Source organism: Anopheles arabiensis, chromosome 3 (genome assembly GCF_016920715.1).
Source record: "Anopheles arabiensis isolate DONGOLA chromosome 3, AaraD3, whole genome shotgun sequence".
Classification (NCBI taxonomy): Eukaryota; Metazoa; Arthropoda; class Insecta; order Diptera; family Culicidae; genus Anopheles; species Anopheles arabiensis.
The window spans coordinates 64,995,351-65,017,455 of record NC_053518.1 but is presented as its reverse complement, the minus strand read 5'-3'; the positions used below and the strand labels follow the sequence as shown (position 1 = coordinate 65,017,455).

The following is a 22,105-nucleotide window of genomic DNA, read 5'->3' as shown; positions in this document are numbered from 1 at the left end:
AAAAACTCGACTTTATAATTTTCAAACGAAAAGCAAAAAGAGATGTGAAAAATGTTAAAATGTCTGAAATCTGCTTTTTAATTTTTTATTTAATTATTTATCATTCGTTTTGGTTCATTAAAATTAATTCCTCAAAATTAATTTCTCATTCGACCAGTCGAGCACCCACCGTGCGCCACAGCCAAAACGTCAACGCTGTCAAATGCGGAGGCATTTTTTGCGTTCATTTTTCATCCTTAGCGTGGTCGCAGGGCAAACTAGGACGGGAGCGGTTTTCTATCGGAAAAATATCGATTTTTCCCCGGCAAGCGACGTGCAGCGGTTTCGGAAACTCGGTGCTTTCCCAACGGCCTCGCAAACGCATCGACGGTGTTCCGGATTGCGGGCAGAAAGGGCATTCCCGAACTCGAGCCGGGTGAGCAAGCAGTTTCGGACGGCTGCCCCCAATACAACCCTAGCGCTCCTGCTGCCGCTGCTGCTGCTGTCCGCCGCTGCTACGCCCGTTGTTGCGTTTCACTCCCCCCCTTATTTCTTTCACTGTGAAGGTAAGCACCGACTGGTGGGGACAAATCGTTACACATCCCTCCATACCCGTGTTATTAGCCCCCTCTTTCTGGCCCTTTAGTAAGACAAAAGTGAACGCGAACGCAATTGATAGTGAAATCTTCCGAGTAAACAACCAAGGGTCACTCACACAGACACACACGCGCACACACACACGTATCGTGGTGCGCGTCCAGTGCCGTCCCCGGTTCTCCTCCTTCCGGGGTTAATTCCGGAAATGGATAGCGGAAAGTGCAAGACAGTGAATGTTTAGAAACAGTAATTTTCGTTTTCCTTCATCGCCACCAGCGCCCTCGTCGCATTCGTCGCCGACCCCTGTCAACATACGGTGACGCCGCAGCAGGCTGCTGCCGACAGGCGAGAAACAAGATGGTGGTGATGATGGGCCCTTTCTTTGCGATTGTTGTTTTACAGTTGTTGCAGTGAAATTACGGCGGTCCATTTCCCTGTAAGGGGTTCGGCCCGGCACGTACGTGGGAAAATCAGTATCAGTTTCAGTTTCAGTTCCGTTCAGTAAACGCTAGTATAAAGCGCGCAAGAGCTAAGGAAGCCATGAACATCCAAAGTATGCTAAATGTCGAATGCGAAGAACTGCTGATGCTGCTGCCGTGTGCGCTTGTTGACGGTTTGCCAAATTGGCGAAGTTCGATCGGTGGTGGTAGTTGTTGTCGTCGTTTTTGTGGTGGAAATCGCAGGACAATGTACGGTGGGTTCCGGCGTCGGAATCATCCGGATAGTGGTGGTGTCACCTGAGCCGACACTGGTGGTGTTCTAAGTATAAGAGTCAGTTTATAACGTAAAAGTGCAGTATACAAAAAAAAACAAGTTCATGTAAGCGAAAGGCTATCGCCGGTAAGCTAAGAACTGTCCCTCAAAAGTATTACAAACAAAACAACAACAAAAAAAATCCCTCCCAGGGTAGTAGTAGTTGATGCTTCTCATCCGCGCGTGGGCTGGAATTGTCTTATAATGAAGCCCGTCCGTTTTTTTGCCGTGTGTTCAGTTGTTCAAGTTCAAACCCCAAAAGTCTCTTGTGTTCAGTTCAAACCTTTTGTAAAACAAATCAACCTAAAAAAATCGAAACTTCTTCCCCTTCCGGTACGCTTTTAAGGTAAGAGAAAACAGCAAACGAGCCAACCGCTCTCTCTCTCTCTCCCCACCCAACACAACCCAGTGATGCGATTTTTTTGCAGAACCAGATCACAGAATTGAATTGCCTTTCTCGCTCTCTCCTGTGTGTGTGCGTTGGTTGGTATGCTTGTTTGAGAGTGTGTGTGTGTGTATGTATGAATGTGTAAACAACGGTGGGGGATCGAGTGGGCCATGCCGCGCTCCAAAGATGATGTGGCGGCGGCGACGGCGTCTGTATGGTGTGAAAATGGAATGCAAAGGGAGAAGAGCAATCAAGTCACACAGTCACGGAGACTTGCGTTGGAGGACATGGAGGAGATGGAAGATGGTTTCCGGTGCTCTGATTACTTTACCGTGTGTTTTTTGTAAGTAAGGCACCTCGAGCAAAGCCAAAATGGACGAGGATGATGGTCACAACTTCTGAAAACAGCACACAGCGCAAGAACGGTTTAAGCCCGCCTTTAGTGATCTGAGCGAATTTGGACGAGAACAAACTGAGCTAATTTGTTTATTTTCTTACTGATATTGGGGTCTTTGTAGGAAAAAGGTGCCAAAAAACGAAACTAACTCTTTGTTTACTTGCAGCGGCACCACCCACACTACCACGGTACGGAGCAAGAGTGACACACGCGGTACAGGGAAAGCATCGCACGGGAGCAATCCCCGCCCCACGCCCGCTAGAGCGAGATGGACAGCGATGATTCGAGACCGGGCTCGTCGGCATCGAACAGCTCCGATTCGGAGCAGGCTGCGAGCCCGGGCGGTGGAAAGGAGCAGCAGGAAGACGATCATTCCGATGGTTCCGGTTCGCCGTCACGTTCACCGTCGCCAGCATCGAACGCGGGAGACGTGCTCGGAGGTGGTGACGGCGGCGACGATGATGGTGGTGAACCGAACGATGGTGGACGGGAAAGCAACCGACCGTCCCGGTCCCGCTCTCGGTCCCAGTCGCGCTCCAACTCCCCGGGCAGCTTGTCGTACGATGCGGGCAAGCAGGACTCGCTGTCCAGCCCGGCCAAAACGTTCGATGCCGTCAATTCGCCCTCGTACCTGAGTGCGGAAAACTCGCCCCAGTCGCATCCCAAATCGCCCGCCTCGTCCTCGGCCCACAATCGATCGAGCCGCAGCCCGAGCGGGGGGTCGCAGGGCGAGCGGCGGTACGATCGGTCGCGCTCGCTGTCGAAGGAATCGAACCACTCGGACAACAGCTCGAGCAAGGGCGGAAGTCACCATCACCGGCGGCGAGGGGGCAGTGCGAGCAGCTCGAACCGCCAGCACCGCTCACTGTCCCGCAACTCGACCACGTCCAATCTGAGCGAAAAGCTGAAGGGCGAGGAGATTTCGGACTGCGAGATGGAGGAGGAATCGGACCGGGAGGACAAAGCGCCCGCATCGCCGGAAGCGGGAGGCGGTGAGCGGGGTGTGGAGGATGGAGCGGTGGCAGGCAGCGATGGTGGGCCGGGCGCGAAGAACAGCGCGCTCAACATGAGCCACGAAGATCTGAGCGACGTGAGCCTGGAGAGTGACAACGAGCCGGGCCGGGCGGGAGAGGATGAGGAGGAGGAGGAGGACGGTGAGGAAGAGGACGATCGGGACAGTGAGCGGGAGAGCGTGAAGCGGCACGCCGGCGGGCGGAAAGAGCACGACGGAACGGACGAGGAACAGGAAGAGGGCGAGGAGGATGATGAGCACAGCCGGGGCCCGGCCACCTCGACCGTGTCCGCGTCGGAGCGGGACGGCAGTGAGGCAGGCGAACAGCAGCAGCAACGGGACGAGCGGCCGAAAATTACCGACCTGCGGCAGAAGCTGGAAGAGCGCAAGAACCAGCTGCGCAATATGGACGCGGACAAGCACACGATCAACGGTGGAGGAGGAGGAGTAGGAGGAGCCAGTGGGGCAAATGGCGGCAGTGCTGCGGTGGCACGAAACCACGACAAACTGCTGCACGAGGGCAACCTGATGGACAGCAAGAACGATGAGGATGCGCTCGACTTTGAGGCGGAGGAGGGCGAATGCAACGATGCACCGAAGGAGCCGGAGAAGAAGGCGGATGATGCCACAGAAAAGGGCAAAAAAGAGGAAGCGAAGGAAGGAGCAGCAGCGGCCGGTGGCGACGATGAGCTGGAGGAAGGCGAAGAGCTGGAGGAGGGCGAAGTGACGGATGAGGACGAGAAGCGACCGGAAGAGTCGGAACCAAAACCGGTCTGCCGGTTCTACACGCGCGGCCAGTGCACGTGGGGCATGAGCTGCCGCTTCCTGCACCCGGGCGTCACCGACAAGGGCAACTACACAATGTTCGACATGGTGCGGCCCGTGCCGGTGACGCATCAGCCGCCCGGTTACGGGGGCCACCCGGCGGCCCCGCTCTACCCGCCCGACTATCGCCACGAGCGGCCGCCGCTGCATCATCTGGCGCACCATCCGGTCGCAGTAGTGGCACCGTACCCGGCCACGGTCGGGCTGCCCCCGCCGGTGCGACCCGTCGAGCCGGTCGTCGCTGAAAGTGCCTGGGAGCGGGGGCTGCGCACGGCCAAGGAGATGATGCGCAAGGCGAACAAGCGCAAGGAGCAGGATATCGATTTCGACGACAAAAAGATGAACCTGACGCTGACGCAGGACGAGCTGGAGAAGGACAACTACTACACGCGGGATCGTGCGTCACCGTCGGATGTAAGTGGGAGCACAATTTTCATTCGCTTGCAACGGTTACTCTTACGGTTTTCCCCCTTTCTTTTGTTTTAGATTACACCTGCCTACCCTGGAAGACCCCCTGCAGCGGTACCGCCCGGTTACGATTATCCTGCCCCAACGTCAAAGTACCCGCGGGGCGGCGCTGGCAGTGGTGCGGCCGGTCCCGGTGCACCCCCGTTCGAGGAGGATGCGTTCGGCCGGACCCATCGCTACCGGGAGCTGCCGTCGCACCGCATGCCCCAGTACGAGGATGACGATCTGTCAAAGCGCCGCCATCCGCGTGCCACTCGGGAGGTGATTTTGCAGCGTGCGGACGAGTGGAACGACCCGTGGATGCGCTCGAAATCTCCGGGTCGGGACAAACGTGGAGGAAGACGTGGTGGTGGTGGTGGTGGCGGAGGTGGCGGTGGTGCCGACCGACGAAGTTACAGCAACAGCTCCTCGTACAGCAGCTCCAGCAGCAGCTCCCGGTCCGGTTCGAGCTCGGATTCGAGCCGTTCGCCCAGCCCGACCACGACCCGGCGCAACCGCTACGACAGCCACCGGTCGAAGGATGGCGAGCGTCACGCGAGCACAACGCACGTGCGCAAGGTGATACGCACCCGCTCGCCAAGCGTTAGCCCTCGGCGTGGTAAGCAATCTTGAGTGGATTATGGGGAAAAGCTAAAGTCCGTTCTCATTTGGAACTGTTTGTTTGTTTGTTTGTTTTGCAGGGCGCAAAGGATCTCCCGTGCCGGTCAAACGAATGGACAAACGGGGACCATCGCCGGTGGTAGAGAAGCGCATGGTAGAGAAGGTGGTCACCTCCAAGCGAAAGATGGTAATTTGTGACAAAATGAAGACTGTCTGCTGTGTAACGCTCACTTAATGCTGTTTCCGTTTCGTTTCATTTCAGTCCCCTCCGATGCACAAAGCATCCGCGGCCAAACACAGGCGACACTCGAGCAGCTCCGGCTCCGGTTCGTCCGATTCGAGCGATTCCGGCTCGGAAAGCTCGTACTCCTCCAGCTCCTCCAGCTCGTCGCGGGGCGCTGGCAAGGGAAGAACGGCAAAGGTTCGCGCGTCGGAAAAATCCTCCAAATCAGCCAGCATGGGAAAGAAGGGTAAGCGAATTAGCGGAACCATTGTATCCGGAATGACTGTATGCTCACTTGTGTTGCCCGTTCCTTTGCAGATTCAAAGAAGCACAGCGAGGGCAAGGGTGGCGGTGCGCAGGTGATACCGCCCTCGAGTGCGGCGATGGAGAAGGCGAATGCGGCCGCGTCGAAAAAGTCATCTCGTCGGGAAGAACTGCTGAAGCAGCTGCGCGCCGTCGAGGAAGCGATCGCCCGGAAGCGCACCAAGATATCATAAATCTCCTATCCCGTTCCCCCCTCACGACACCCCTTACTATGGACTACTAAAACAACCCCGTTTCATCACCGCACGATCACAATCATCCACTTTCCGCCGATCCATCCCAATCTCCCGAGAGCTACACGATAAGAGAGAACAGTTTGATGTTTGGGTAAATGCGCCGCAGGCACCACACACATAGACAGGTACTACATATACACAGACTCCGTAAAACCCATTCCAGTATAAGAGGACGGAGATGTGACGAAAGGGGAGGAGGAACACTGTCCCCTAAAATAAGGGAAACGTTTCCCTTTCCCCTAATCAGCCCCCCCAATGCACCACCTGGAAAATGAACACAATTACGATTAAATTAAGCATAGGCCACAGCTAGGAAGCAACAGATACGCGTTTTTTCTCTTATTTTCATAACATTTTTATGTTGTTTTTTTTCTTTCTCTCCTATGACAATGTGTCCCACACATGAAGATTTGCTAGTGGAGGAACTAGTGGGTGGGCGGTTAGAACGGCCGGCCTAGTTTTGCGGACGAATTAAATGTATTCTAATAAACGATGAAAGCGACAGGATTTAAATGTACAACTACGGCATAGTTTTGTTTAAAGACATGACGAAAGAAGACATTGAACTCCCAACCTTACCAATTGTCACCCATGTTCACGGACTTTATCGACAACAACGGTCTAAAGTCAGCATTTACCAACCAGTTGAAGCTCAAATTGATGCTTTCCAACCGCTTCAGCAGCTGACCGCCAGGGACGATCACGTTCGTGGGCTGATTCTTGCTGAGCACTAGCGCCATCATGTTGAGTTGCTGTTGAGATCGATCGTATTTAAAGAACAATCCTCAAATCCTCCGACATCCCGTCATGTTCCGAGCAGGACTGCATCTCAATTCTTCCCGATACCTTGCTCGGCGCCTCGTTCTCTATTGTATGGATACGGGTCGCTCTTAGCGTCACTCTCTGCAATCATCTCATGTACGATAGCACAACCAAAGTCGAACCCTTCTAGCCGATTGTTTTGCATATCAAGTGACAAAATTCGCTCTCAACAAGGAACGCCGGGAGTGGCATGGATCACCGGGATATTGTTATAGTAGAAGCTAACGTACCGTAAATTTAGCAACAACTCCAGTTCTAGTGCGATATGCAGCGAATGGGTAAAGACAGTTGCGGAAGCAGATTGCGGTTTCCGTGCAGAATGAATTAGTGATTTGTAAAGTTGGCAAAAATCCGAAGTCGAATCCTATTCGTCTTCGATAATTTCGGAATCGATTCCGGATGGTAGGTTCGCCCAGCATTATCCAGAGTCCTTCGGAATCGTCTGGAGCCGTCCGTAATCGCCCGGAGTCGTTTGGAGTCGAAGTCATCCAGAGTCGTCCGGAATCGGTTGGAGTTCGAGTCGGTAGAGTTGCCTTCGAAACAAGGGCGTGTATACGAAGTGCATGCGCGAAGTGATAGACACAAGTTTTTGACTCCAGTTGACACGAACCAACTCCTATTTCGGTCGACTCCGATGAACTGTGGACGACTTCAAAAGATTCCGACTCCGGTCTCTGAGTTCCACCCCGGGTGGAACTTGTGGTTCAGATTTTGCCGGAGTCGGAATCGAACTAACAATAGCCGGAGTCGGTTCGGAGTCGTAGGTGCGCTTCAGAGAGCATATCACTATAATGAACGTGTTGATCGGCGTTTCGATAGTGCTTACGCGAGGAGTTTAGGAATAGGAAAACGCGAATATGTACTCTTCGTAGAGGTGCAGGGTTTCCAGCATGCATGTTACACCGTTACAGTAAAACTTATGCGAAATGGTGATGTTTGAGTTAATGTTTGAGGCAAGTAGAAGGCCGATTACACTGTGCAAAAGCGAGCAAATGTTTGATGAACCACATTGAACAAACAGGAAGGTGACGCAGCTTACCACCAGCCTCTCATGTCATCTAGTTGTGATGTTTAAAAGAACACTAAAACGAAATGTTTGCTCTGATCGTATGAAAACATATCCTGCGTAAGGTCGTTGTACGCACACTCTAAGCTTAACGTAATTTTAATGAGCCCAGAGCCTAGTTTTGTTTTGCGCTTATTGTACGGTTCGTTCATACTCAGACACACGCTCGGTGAATTATAGGGAAATTTTGATGATTTGAATCTGTGTGAATGATTACAACAGTCGATGATTGATGGTTGTTGCGTACATTCATTCGCGCCATTTGTCTAGGGCGTTGGGAGATACATCAAGACGAACTGAATCATATCGAAAACATCATTCCTTTAAGTTCTAAGGGTATCAAACGGTATCAACAGCCTTAAAGAAGTAGTTATAGAAAGTTATCTGTGACATCTTCGTACCTAGCTTATCAGTCCAATGCTAAGCACAGGGCACGGTAATGATGGATAATCTGAAAGTCGAGCTGGTGCATAAAATCCGAATCAAAACCGGATTTGACTCTGTACTGAATCCGAACGCCTCCGGACGAGTTCGGTCAATTCCGGGCGAATCCGGATAAGTCTGAATTCGAAACACAACGAAAATGCAACTACAGATTCTTCAAATATATTGCTTTAAAAACAATCGCATCCTGGTTGGTGAACGGCGTACCAATCCAACAAGTACTCTCAACAAGAGAAGAAATAGTAACCGAAGTTTGAATCAAATTGGTTTTCATCTGCTTCCCGTATCTAACGTTGTTGAAAGGTTGATGGTGCAGTAAGGTATTCCTGTGGCCTTACAGGGTTTATCTGAGATGGTCAGAATGCAGGTTGGTTGTCTGTGAAACTTCCTGTTCGCAAAACTCTCTTATTGATCATCGGGATGCCTGTATTATTTATTACAACAACATACTATATGAGTTCCACAGACGGATCCATATTGGATGGTATGTCCTTGATAGTTTTCAGGAAGGATCCTCCTTGATATGCCGTTTTTATTCAAAAGAGATTCATTGGTCGATAGTTTTTCTATGTGACTAACACGTAAGTCAAAACCCCTAAGATATTAAGGCGAATTGTCTTTTTTTCAATAGTTTTTAAAAAGACAGGGTAAATACTCTTCACTTCGTTTATGGATGTTTCGTAGTCATGGAGCGCCAACAGTCCAGCTCGAGGAGTACTAGCTCGTGGAAGTGTTACTCCGTACACCTAAGCTGTGATAACGTAACGTACCTATTAGTGATGGGCGTGTCGACCCGAACCTATGGGGTCGGAGCCATCCGTAAGCGACCCGGAGTCGTTCGGGTCGGGTATTGAACCTACCTTGACTCGACCCGACCCGAACTCGCTGCACCAACGGGTCGGAGTCGCTTATGCTTTCTCGCACCTACTGATCTATCGGGTCGACTCGAACTCATTGCACCCGCGGGTCGGTTTTGATTCCGACTCCGACCTAGCGCACCCGCTGCACCCACGGGTCGGAATCGATTCCGGCTGGCTCGCACCCGACTCTGGGTCGGGTCGTGAAATGAATCGTATGACCCAAGACTAGTACCTATATAACATATGTAACACCATTTACTCGCTAAAGACGCATCCTGTACCTAAGGCGTTTGTCCAATGATCTATCCTCTAGATCAGTGATGTCAAACTCGTTTTGGGTCGCGGGCCGCAATTGAGCGCTGTTAGTTAGGTGAGGGGAGGGGAAGGGGGAAGATTATGTGATGAATAAAATTCTACCATTTTATACCAAAATAAATCATTTAAATATTTGAAAGTATTTGGTCCAGGTTTTGTTTTCTCCGTCACCTACTTCTATACCACATGGTGCTTTCGATCAGCGAAAATCATTAAGGATTTTTCTTTTGCCTAGAATCATATCTAGAATCGTAGAACTAAGAAATATGAAAAAAACAAATATAGTACGTAAAGCAGTTTACAATTACTCATACTTAACTTTAGCGGCGGTCAGCCTAACTCAGAAATTTTTATCATTCTTATGCAATGTCCCAGATATATGCCAACCAAATGAGACTGTCTGGACAGTTTTTTAAACCTCGTATATCACCTCAACATATCGACACACGATGAACAAATGTTGCATTTTGACAACGCTAATCACGAATAATGATAACTCATAATTATAGCACTATATCGGCAAATATTCGCAAGCTATGTGGCCTTTTTTTAAGGAAAAGAAACTACCAACTTCTAATAAGCTTCGTACAATTCACGCCATTTTGAAGTGCTTGAGTTTTCAAGATTTTTAAAGGTATTTTTTCTGAAATCTAGCTAAAGATTACCCACATCAATTAAGCGAAGAAAGTGGTATTCCGAATGGTATACATGGTTTCCGAATTTTCCAGAAAGCCTCAAAGTCAGAAAATGGACGAAAATATGGGAAAATATGAGTCCCACTTTGAGGAGCCGCCAGCAAACAAAAACTAAAACACTTGCTACATGCCATCTTCGAGGATACCTTCCCAAAAACAGCCACTGTGAGTAACTTACTTTAAACTTCGAACTATTAAGGCTGAGTGTTGACATCTTTTTTCTCAGTGAATAAAAATTAATAAACCCATTTTTCCTCTCTCGTAACCTACAATCTACTCCAGTTTCATTCAAATAACTGCCAAAGGATGATCGCAAAAAGCTTATGTGTGGAACCAAAATGAAGGCACATCAAGCGCTATTCTGCATAATCCTAACGCAGATTTAGAAAGCAGAACGATTCTAAAGCCAGATATGGTAGTAGTTTAAGATTGTGAAAGTCATGCCGTTTTGGACATTATTCCAAATTCAAAACCTGTTTGCAATTTATTATTTTACAGCATGATGCTACAACAACCGCCGAACCATCTAAGACGTAGCACAAAGTTTAAAATGTATACCATCCGATATCATTATGTATCGATATAAAGAATCGCCAGAATCTGCACAAAATGAAGATGCGAATAACCACCCCACCCCATCCGCTTTCGGAAAGCTCTTCCCAACAAACGAAGTATACATTTTGAAGAAAAACGGATGAAGTCAGACACAAAGCCAATCCTCACGGCTGCTCGTCCTCGGCAACTAACCGGCTTCATGCAAATAGAACGCCAACGCCGTACCTGCCGGCGATCTGTGCGTAACGCAACTTTCGCTAGTAAGCGAGCAAAGGGATTGAAAAATCCTTCACATAATTATGCCACGGACAGTCGAAAAAGCTTGAATAGCAACTAGGCGGGCTCGCGCCCGCGAAATGCACCGAGCCCGACTGACCCAAGAAGTCAAGTTCAATCGGAACGTGTTACAGTTGATATTGAAACTGGTTTGCCAAAAACCGCAAACGCACCTCCCTCCCCTCCCCCATCTGAGCAGGAATATATTAATTTCGCTTCCCCGGCGGACCCGCCAGCTTTTGGCATAATTTGCCAAACGAGCATTAGGACAGGTTTTCGGGGTTCTTTTTTGCTGCTGCTTTTGGCAAACCACAAACCAGATGTATGTGTGTTTTTTTTTTGTTTGCCCTTTATGGAAAACTTCCACTCAACGAAGATGGCTCCATCGAGCCGGAACAATGCCGGTTGTCGAATCGTAACGACCGCGGTTGGGTGAAAATCTTACGAAACAAACCTCCGCGTCGCGAGAGCTCATTAACCAAGCGACAGTTGGAGTGGAAAAATTGCTCACTCATTGCACTGAATGCACTGATCAACATGCACAATAGCCCCTTGATCTCCCGACATTTTGCGACATTGTTACGCGCATGGCAGTACGCGCATCACCATCACAGCGGCGGCACAGAACAGAACAGAACAGAACAACACAACACACAGCGGTTATTAATCTTCTACCATCATTATATTTCAGAAAAGTGACGTCGCTCCTCAACGTAACCTCTCTTGGTTTTCCCCTATTGCAACACTGATCGTAGAATTAGAGGTATTACGAAACGCCATTTTCTCAGGTTTGAGTTCCTGAGGACGCATTGGCATCGGGGCGAAACTAACTTAGATATAGACACTGACTTATCGGGCGAAAAAGGTATGATTTTTGTTGCACTGAAACCGATCTTCAGGAACGAATTTCAGACGTTTGAAGTTGAATCTTCTCTCACATACACATCACGTAATTCACTCGGAAAAACTCAATCTTACGCACACTTACGCACTGACACACGCACGCCAAGCCGCAATGAGGGTCTCTCCAATGCCTTTTTTGGGAGCTTGGCGAGGCGGCTTGATCTGTATCTCAAAAATTGCCTTAAAAATAATGATCTTTTTTACGTTTCGTTTTTGGTTCACACAAACACACTCCCCGAACAAACACTCTCGCCCGTCCCACGCTCAGATCGTTTGGTAGGTTAGGGGTCGCTGTGTATTGCTGGTTTGCGGTGCGGCCGCTGCCACACTGGCCGCCGCTAGCTTCGGTCGCTGGCTCGCGCCGCCATCGCTCGTGAAGCAGGTGCAGAAGATCATGTACAGCATCTTGCAGCAGAAATCGGGCGACACCGACCGCTTGCCGGTGAGCACATCCACCAGAAAGTCACATTCCTCGTGTACCTGTTGCGATCATGTACACGATCATTAATTAATGGAAGCATGCAGTTTAGAATGTTAGGAAGATCCGGTCACGATCTTCGCTAGCACGAGGATCGGCACTTGGTACAGACTCACCTTAGGTTCCCGCACCTCCTCGACACCGCTCTCGATGCTGATCACGAAGCTTGGGTCAGTCTTTTTCCGTTGCAGCAGCTGCATCTTGACAGACAGATAGACTGATGGACGGAGGCAAAAATTGGCTCGATATTTGCAGAAATAGCCGAAGCAAAGCTTACAACAACCAAACGAAAAGCGCTCGCGCTCTCGAACCGGACACCTTCTTGCGCCACAACGGTGTGTGCCCGCGCTGGCATAGATCATGATCGCGAACCTCACGAACTCCCCACCATCATCAAGTCACCATCATCACCACCACCATGTGCTTTACGGCTCGCTGAGCGCTGAGTCCAGATGCAGCCCGGCGCGCGGGGTTCGTTTGGATTCGTCTCTCGCGGCTTTGGCTGAAAAGCTCACGCCTCTCGCTCTCTTTCTTTTTCGCTCTATCTCGCTCTATTTTCCACCCAGATGGTCCGGTGGTGGCCGTCTAATGCTTCGTAGGGGAGCCACCAACTTGCAGTCAGTTCTTTAGCAGGGAGGTAAAGTGGAGAGGGATCTGTAGGCTTCTCTTTCAGGTCGGCTTCACGAAGACTTCCAATCAAAACAGCAGGCCTTCTCATCCATCTTTCAGGTTTGATCTTTGCGGTCGCTTCGCTTGGTTAGGTTAGCAACAATAAAAAAAAAATGAGACACAAATGCACAATAATAAGTCGGTAAGGTTTCCGTGGCTTCGTAACGAATCGTCTTCCATCGCCAAACAGCAAGCCAAAAAAAAACAAGACAACAACCTCTTCGACGTCACCTGGTGTGGAGATCGGTGCTTCGGTTGTTTGTTAGCATTATTCATCATTCATTCGCTTCAAAAGCGAGGTGAGCCTCGCCGCACCGCATGACTTGCAATGCCTTTTTGGCTTCCAAAATTGTTAATTTTTGTGTTTTTTTTTCGGTGTAATCCATGATGAGTATCAGCCGAGTTAGTGCTTCAGCAGAGTTGCTTTCACTTTCACTCTTCACACGAATGTGTGTGTATGTGTTTTTGGGGGAGGAAGGTGAGCGTTTGTGGCAATAATTTGCACCATTTATTCGGAAGCAGTGACGCCCTAGGGCGCACAGCACTCCGTTGCTGCAAAATCAAGTGATCTTGCGGTTTATTGCTGGTAGAGCGCTCCAACACCTACTCGATCTCTATCTCTCTCTCGGTCACTCTGTCTATCTCTTCGTCTGTGTTCTCTGCTCAAGAAGGGGTACATTCCAAATCTGAAAAAGGGGGCCAAACACGCGGGTTGTATTGCGCATTTCAGAAGACCTATCGCCCTCAAGAAAATTGCGCAAAGCCGTAACCATGGCACCAACCATGGTTTACTGCCGTTCGCAAAGTGGTATAAGGCGGTCAAAAAAGGCACAGCAACTAACAAAAAATAACGATCTTCAGGAAAGAATATCTTATTAGACGAGAAGACACGTAAAAACTGAGAGTTTAATTATTCATTAAACGAACAAAAAAACATCGCTAGATTAACATGCTTTCAAAAGACTTAAATGCTCCGAAGAAGAGAAGAGCCGGTTTTGGGGTAAAAAATAGCGAGAGCACCTGTTCTAGTCTCTTAATTGGATGTGCAAAATTTTATGACTAATTTAGTTAACTATTTTTTTTCTATCTAACCTTTACCACCACCACAAACCCATTGTGCGTCAATAGGCCATGCCGTTCTCTCTCTCTCCGACTGCGCAACAGTCTTGTGTGCGGGGGGGAGGCCGTTCTTTCAACTTCAACGGGCTTGTGCAAAGCCCGCTATTTCTCAACGGCTGCTCCTACACGCACCACCACCACCACCGGCTGCAGATATTGGAGAGTGGGAAAAACTGCAACAGCAACTGCAGCCCAGGCCCAGTAACGGTTTTCGCCCGTTGGCTTGAAATAACAACACAAACACACAGGCACGCGAGCGCGCGCGCCCGAGAGTCCAACGGCCCTGAATGAAGCCTCCCGAAGCTAAAGAGCCCAAAGAGCGACAAAAGCCGGTTGTTGTCGTCCGAAACGAGAAATGAGACGTTCACCTCGAATTGGAACCAATCTTGAGGTCATCCTACAAGTGGGTTTTAAGGTAGGGATTCGAGAGATTCGATCATGCCCCGTCATGACACCGTTGGAATTGACAACAATCATTCAAGGTCCCTGTGGCCTGCTCGTGATGCTGCATTCGAAGATGAATGGACCCGGTTCGGGGTGGGTAAATAATGTTCGGCGAAGTAATTATTGACCAAGTGCCGCAGACACGATGACCATTACTCCCGCAGGTATTGTGCAATTTGTGTGACCGAAGATGTTGACCGTGGACGCGAAGTACACATCGGGTAAATACAAATTTCATCACATCCTAGTAGGCATATCAGGGTGTGTGAAGCGCGCAACATTAAGCTTCGGCCACGTGCACATACTATGCGCAAAAGGAACGAAGGAAGGGAGTTAATGGACGAATCTCCATAAATCTTGCGCCGTGTGAGCGGAACTTAAAAGCATTAGATGAAGAACATTAAGCGAATAAAAAACAGATTGTTTGTGCGTGTGTATTTGGCTTTAAAATGTCTTTTACAAATACGGACCTTTGTGGCATGAAATGCATGGAAAAGTGTGGAAAAAAACCTAACGCTCCGCAAGCAATTCCCTGCAATCTGTCGTCCGATCGCGAGAAGCGGGAAGCATAACTTGAAGGGCGGGAACCAGTTTTTTCCTCGTTTTGTTTGTTGGGAGCGTACGCGTAGCACGAAATGCATCATCAGACGTCGTCGTGTTGCAGTTGCATAATTCTCCAAAATGTGACACTCACGCCATGTGGAAACGGGCTAGATAACGAGCGGGACGGCGCGCGACTGTTGGTTGGGCAACACACACAGACGATAGCACCTACCTAAACTGGAATGCATATCTATTTTTCCGTGCATTTGAATCGATTTTAGATTGCGTGTGTTTGAAGGTGAGCTTAGGGCGTGTTTAGTGCAGGTGAAATAACAATAACCTTAATACAATAGGGTCGCCCGATTGTGCAACATGATATAGGGTTTGTTTTTTGGGGGATTTTGTTTTTGGAGCTTTCTGGCTGAGAAAAACAAGTCAAGATACGACGTACATGGGACTTGGATGGACCTCATTAAATCCGATCGAATGTGTGAATTGAAAAAGCAAAGCCAGCTTGGATGATAGAAGGATGATGGAATTTGACAAATATTTAACCCCAATGTCCATTAACTGTGCGCAATTAAAAGAAAGGAGAGAAATTCGTATGTTTGCTTGAATAATTTTGTTTGTCTGAAGAGCTCATTGTTACTTCTGGAGGAATCTATACATTTTGAGCTATTAGACACATGCCATAAAAGTTGCTTTTAATGTCTAAGATGATTTGAAATTATTTTAACGATTTTGAATAATTACATCAAGTTGTCCCAACATTTTGGAGAAAGGAAGAACTCCCTACTTGTGTACCTTATAAGCAAGCTCTTCAGGTTTCTGCATGTTGGCTTTGGCCGTCGTTCCTTGCTTCGGTTTCGGTGCCGGCTTAGGATGCTTGGCCGCATGATCCCCCGCAATTCGCAGTGCCATCTTGTTTAGCAGTCTGACGCGCTGCTGGTGTTGCTTTTCGGCACAGCGCAATGACTTCCCGGTTGGGATAAGCTCCTCCAGGGCACGCATCGTTGTCTCGTGGTTGCAGGAAACGCATCGCAGCGGTTCCGGTCCGAGCCGTATCTTTGCTCCTGCGGCTTCAACATTGTTCCGCAGAGTGCTTCTAATGTTGCCCAGCACCAAGTGGATAAAGTTCAGCCGATGGCGCATTCGCGACTCGAGCCGCTCTAGCTCGGCTTTGTCCGGCTTGCTCAGCATTCCAGTGCTAACGTACTTCAGATGGTTGGTGAGACGTTCGAGCTCGTTGGAGAAATGCTCCACCCTTGTATCGATTTGACCCTGCAGCTCTCCGATCGTTTTGGCAAACGTTTCTTTGGATAGGCGCGTGCGGAAGTGTTCGTACTCAACGCGGTTTTCCATCTGCTGGTCTAGCAGGTCCAGCCGATCGCTTGTTTCCGCCTGCTCCACGCGCAGCCGGTCTACGAGGGACAGAAACTTTTCGGTAAATTCTAGCTCCAGGCTGCGCACGTCGCTGGAAATCGATTCGCGGAAGTTTTCAAACATCACCCTCAAATCATCGTGTGCTTCGGAGGCGGCAGTGCAATCCGTTGCTATGCTGTCTAGCTGTTGAGCCTGCTGTTGGGACGTCTTTTCAAGAACCTCTATTCGCTCGTTACAGGATCGCAGAAGTTCGTCCAACTCTCGCGGCCAAATAGCGCGCAGATTGTCTGCCGACAGCTCGAGCGATGTGCTCGATAGAGGGTGTGACACATCTGAGCATGATTCTTGCTCCGGCAGTGGTAACCTCGCCACCAGACTCGTTAGCACACCTCGAATAGCGTCCAGCTCTTTCTCCAAATCCGGACCCGGCTGGTGCTTGATCGTACTACGGCGCGGCACAAGCGATTTAACCGTACTCGGCACCGAATGTTGATAAAAGTCAATCGGCACGGCCGCGTCCAGACTGACGGGGCGCGCCCGTTGAAGAATGCTAACCGTGCTGCAGTGCGCCCGAAAGCTCGGATAGTGTGCCTTCAGCAGTTGATTAATGTTGTCCAGCTGGGCGCGCATCACGATTAGCTCACCGCCGTCCAGGTACGGCAAGACGGACTTTTCAAGTCGTGCGTACTCCAGCACGGTGTCGTTGGCCAGCGCCGTCAGCTTGCCGATCGATTCGTCAATCTTGTCGAGGCGTGCGGCTAGCGTTAGGAAGTCGAGCGGGATATCGGCGGTGGACTGAAGGCATGAGATTCTGCTACGGCTAAACTCTTCCAACTGTTCTGCGCTCGGCAAGATGGCTTTGTTTACTTTGGTCTGCTCGTGCAGCTGACCTTTCAAGACGGCGTGCTCGGCTTGAAGCTGCTCTATCGCTGCAAGCAACTGATGGTAAGCTTCGGTATCTTCAAAGCGGACGATCGGCTCGAGTGCCGCCTGCTCAAGGGCCGGTAATCGATCCTCTTCGTCGGTTGGTTTTTGTGCTGAGGGTACTTCCGATATGGGGGATTCGACGGGGTCTGTTTGTTCTGCTGCCGCTGCTGCTGTTGGTTTTGGTAGGTCACGCCCAACTTGATCAACCGGTACATTTTGCAGGTTCAGCCGGGTAAGTAGTGCCTGCAGCAATTGCTGTAGGGAGGTAAAGTTCAAGCTTCCGGGTTCGGGATCGCCAAACGCTTCGGCCAGCAGCTCGGAACAGGTCGGCGGCGTGGTGTTTGCTGCCATTGCAAATTTTCGCGGTCGAACAGTTGCAGGAGGAAGTAAAGGCCAGACTGAAGCATCGCCTACTAGGAAGATGTTTTCGCTCCGTTGTTCAAGATTGTTGCATAAGCTATGCTAACGTTGCCATAGGGTACACAACTTTTTTTTAATGACGGTTTCACCTAGGATTTTTTCAGTTTGTGACAGTTTGTTAACATCGGATGATTTTGAAATCGATTGCATGTTGGATAGCATATAAAAATGTTGTTGATAATAAAAATATAACCTTTCAAGAAGGTGATCCAAAATCTCAGTCTTTCTTTGGAATATCATTAAATAATTTCTAGATTTTAAACAACTTTCATCGGTTCATATAATAAATTTTTCATCTTTTCACTTCTGAATTTAAAAGTCTTTTCAAAAATAACAATTTTCACACATTTTCGACAAGATTAAGAGTTGGAAACTATCAGGCTATGTCATGTATTGATATTCAATCATTGTAATATTAAGATTGCTTATAGAGATGATAGTGGAGGTCGATGCATCTTCTTCTTCTTCTTCTTTGGCACAACAACCGTTGTGGTCAGGTCAAGGCCTGCCTGTACCACTAGTGGGGCTTGGTTTCAGTGACTTATTGATTACCATAGCAGGATAGTCACTCCTACATATTTGAGCACGGTCCATTCGGGGCTTGAACCCGTGACGGACATGTTGTTAAGTCGTACGAGTTGACGACTGTATCATGAGACCGACCCAGAGATTGATGAATAGCTACTACAATAATAGATTTCGAACTTGTGTTCGTGTTCGTATTTATTTATTTATTCAGTCATTTGGCTCCTGTCTAAAAACTGATTGATGGTTATCAAAAGGTGCTTTGTAAAATAGCTTTCAATTATTGTAAGAAAATAATAGAATCATTCCTATTGCCTAAAGCGGTATGAGACCTAATCTTACTGGACATTGCGTCTTTAGAACCTCAGACTAAGAGATTAAAAAAGAGCTTTAAAATTTATAGAAGAGAGAAGGAGTAGGTGCTTGAATGGAAGCACAAATTAATTTATAACTTTTTTAAAAAATAGACATTAATAAGCTCTACGTAGTTCAATATACAAGATTCAAGATACAGGGTTTCCCAATGTTTTTTTGTTGTTTCTCCAAAATTGTTTGGTTGGTTCTCATATCTTTTTGATCTTTTTCCCACGATTTTTTGGGTGGTTCCCAGATTTTTTTTGGATCAATTGTATTGATTTACAATTGGACGATATCACTTAATCGTCGGAACGGGGAAATGATGGGAAATGATTAATAAATCGTGAGACCAGTCCAACAAATTACGAACCAACCAATAAATCATGGAAAACGTTGTAAGAAACACTACACGACCATGGAAGACGATAGAATAGTGTACAAGTAAATGTTCGTTGAATATCTAACCTGTCTATCCTATATTATTGCTCTGAGGTTCAAGCAAAACCATGTAATTTATAGGACGGACATAGAAAACAAATAAACATAAAATATAGAACAAAGATGTCTGGTGTTCCTGTCAAGGTCTGTTTTGTCTGATCAAGACAACGAATTATCGCGCTCTTCTATGTGCCTAGTGCGGAATCTGAAGGTTAGTGTGGAATATCTTCCTAGAGAGCTCGTCAATCGTCGTACAACACTACACGCCATGCTCGAACATATTCCCAAAGATAATCAACGAATGTGCCACTTCCCATTCGCTTCCAATCACAGGCGGAGCATGCAATAAATCAAATCCCATTTTCATCAGATTGTTACTCAAATAAAACCCATAACATCTGTACTATAAAATCCCCCAAAAGCAATTGTGTCTTCCGAATAATAACGCTTCAGATTCTCTTTTATTTCTACCCACTAATGTGTTTTACTCGCTTCAATACAATTCAACAAATTGTTTTACTCCACGAGGCGCAATAAACCATCCATTGTACTGTACGCCACTGGCAATAGATGAGCTTTAAACAAGCCCGCAATACAGCCCATCCAGTGCGTAAACAACGGTCCGTACGCGATGAACCCCGTCTGGTTGGTGTTGATGATCGTGGCAGCACAAACGCTCGGCAAGCAATTCGGTGATCCATCAAAATGCGCTCACCCGTCTAATACGTCGAAATACGACGATCTTCTACCGATTAATTGTAGGATTAAAGGTGTGTAGCCGCCGCCAGCAGGGGTCGTCGTACCGCATCGTCAATGGGACGTACGCAGTCATCGACGATTACCCGTTTCTGGTGTCGGTTCAGCGATGGAGTAAAAACGAAGGCTCGCACATCTGCGGTGGAACGTTCGTGAGCGATCAGTGGATACTGACCGCAGGGCATTGCGTTGAGTAAGTAGCTAGGTGGGAATGGGAAAAGACCATTCAAATTTCGTTGTCTTTTTTGTTGCAGCGACCCCGAGTTCCGCCAAGGTGGCATCGTGCGGGTAGAGTCATCCTTCCACGCTTCCGGTGGCATCTTTCTCCCGATCGAGCGTACGGTACTGCACGACAGCTTTGACTACGGTAGCCCAGGGATAGATTACGATTATGGGTTGATTAAGTTGGTGGCACGATTCGAACGAGCCGTACCAGTGCGTCTGGTGGCGCCCTACAGACGCTTTCCGCCGGGTGAACTCTGCACGGTCGTTGGCTGGGGCATGACGAAGAAAACGGGCGACCGGGAGCAGCTCCGTATGGTGCGGCTGCCGATTGTGCGGCAGGAGGTGTGCAAGGAGATTTATGAGGGCTGGGAGACAATCACGAGACGCATGATCTGTGCCGGGTATGCGGCCGGTGGTCAAGATGCTTGCGAGGTACGAGAAGATCGCAAGCAAGATCGCACACGCTTTAATAGCATTTAAGTCTTTCGTTATAATCGCTTCTTTCCTGTCCTTTCAAGGGCGATTCTGGCGGACCGTTGCTGTGCCGTGGCATCCAGGCTGGGATTACCTCGTGGGGTGTGGGCTGTGCCAAAGCGAACCGGTACGGATTTTACGCAAATGTTGCGAATCAGCGCGACTGGATACGGAAGCACGCGGGAGTGTGAGCCGCTTTCAAAATCCCTTTGCCAATTACCGACCACCATTAAGTGTGCGACCTTGACGGTTATCTAGAAATAATGGGCAAAATAACAACATTAAAAGCTAATTCAATAAACTTCTGTTCCAGTTTTACAACGCTTTGCACATTAGCGCAGGTTGAGCAGAAAGAGCACGCTCAGTACGGTTTGAAAAAGCTCGCTGAACATGCGGTTAGCGTTCATGATTGTTGCCGTTTTGTGGTCACTGTTTTATTGCGGTAATCAAATCAGTGTGTTGTTTGTTGCTTTATTCATCTAGAAGTTATTTAACCCTTTCATTAGCTGTAATGAGTGAAGTAAGCGCAAAGCAAAAAATGAGCTTTCGCATTGTCAATGGAACGGAAGCAACCATAGTGTCCTACCCGTACGTGGTGTCGATTCAGCGATGGACGCCAAGGGTGAAGCAACACATCTGCGGTGGCACACTGATCAGCGAAAGTTGGATTCTAACGGCGGCTCACTGTGCAGAGTAAAGCGCTCCCTGGTGTTTGTTGAGATTGTTTGCATATGTTTACTTATTCTCTCACCTCATCCAGCAAGATCTCCCCGACGACGGTAATGGTGCGCGCCAACTCGTCGTTTTTTAACCGCGGCGGCAAGCTGCATCGGGTCGAGAAGGTGATCAAGCACGAGCGGTTTTCATACGCCACCGGGGACTACGATTTTGGGCTGCTGAAGCTAAAGCAACGCTATCGGCGTGGAACGTTCGTTAAGTTGCCGGAGCGGCGTAGACGCTTTCCACCGGCCGAACGGTGCACGGCGATGGGCTGGGGTGAAACGTTGGGCCGCGAGTCGAGGGAGCAGCTGCGGGAGGTTGTGATGCCGATCGTGTCGCAGGCGGTGTGCCGAAAGGCGTACGAAGGGACGGACGAGATTACGGCGCGGATGCTGTGCGCGGGCTACCCGGAAGGGATGCGCGATGCGTGTGATGTAAGTGAGGGAAGTAGTTGCATTTGCTTTGGTTGTTGTTGGATCAGAATACGTTTTTGTTTAATTAGGGAGATTCTGGAGGACCGCTGATTTGCCGGGGCATACAAGCGGGAGTCATTTCGTGGGCGATTGGATGCGCGCAGCCGAACAAATACGGCGTTTACAGCAGCATTGCCGAGGGCCGTGAGTGGATTCGGAACCATACTGGTGTTTAATAATGAGTTTATGTAAATAAAAAAAGGTAATATATATGTATATATTTTTTATTTTTAACGGTTATTCAAAACGTGCGTTTTGTTAAATTTTCCGAAAGCTTTCAAAGACGGTGCAACCGTCAACGGATGCTTTCAAACCAAACGTAAGCGCCTAACAGTATGCAATTGTCCATACACGCTCCAAAATTCAAATTAAACTGAAAGCTTGCCGTTTTCACAGGAAGGAGCAAAATCTAATAC

At 48.7% G+C, this 22,105-nt stretch overlaps 2 protein-coding genes across 5 annotated transcripts; both read left to right on the top strand.

Moving 5' to 3' along the window:
* Positions 1-213: 213 nt before the first annotated feature.
* Positions 214-6,322, top strand: LOC120901496 (zinc finger CCCH domain-containing protein 18-like). Of its 4 annotated transcripts, none has more exons than XM_040309485.1 (7): positions 214-545; positions 1,568-1,675; positions 2,281-4,365; positions 4,438-5,017; positions 5,100-5,206; positions 5,282-5,489; positions 5,561-6,322. In XM_040309485.1, the coding sequence occupies exons 3-7, from the start codon at positions 2,383-2,385 to the stop codon at positions 5,737-5,739; spliced, it is 3,057 nt and encodes a 1,018-aa protein (XP_040165419.1). In that variant the 5' UTR covers positions 214-545; positions 1,568-1,675; positions 2,281-2,382; the 3' UTR covers positions 5,740-6,322. The 4 variants fall into 4 exon arrangements, with proteins under 4 accessions (XP_040165419.1, XP_040165418.1, XP_040165417.1 ...); XM_040309484.1 differs by having other exon boundaries at positions 979-1,675; XM_040309483.1 differs by lacking the exon at positions 1,568-1,675.
* Positions 6,323-19,703: 13,381 nt separating this feature from the next.
* LOC120901145 (transmembrane protease serine 9-like) lies at positions 19,704-21,865 on the top strand (the record flags this gene model as incomplete). Its single annotated transcript, XM_040308853.1, is given in 6 exon segments — positions 19,704-19,990; positions 20,052-20,454; positions 20,541-20,683; positions 21,013-21,210; positions 21,257-21,650; positions 21,719-21,865. Coding segments are annotated over 6 exon segments (1,572 nt in total), but the record flags the coding sequence as incomplete, so codon positions are not given.
* Positions 21,866-22,105: the final 240 nt, after the last annotated feature.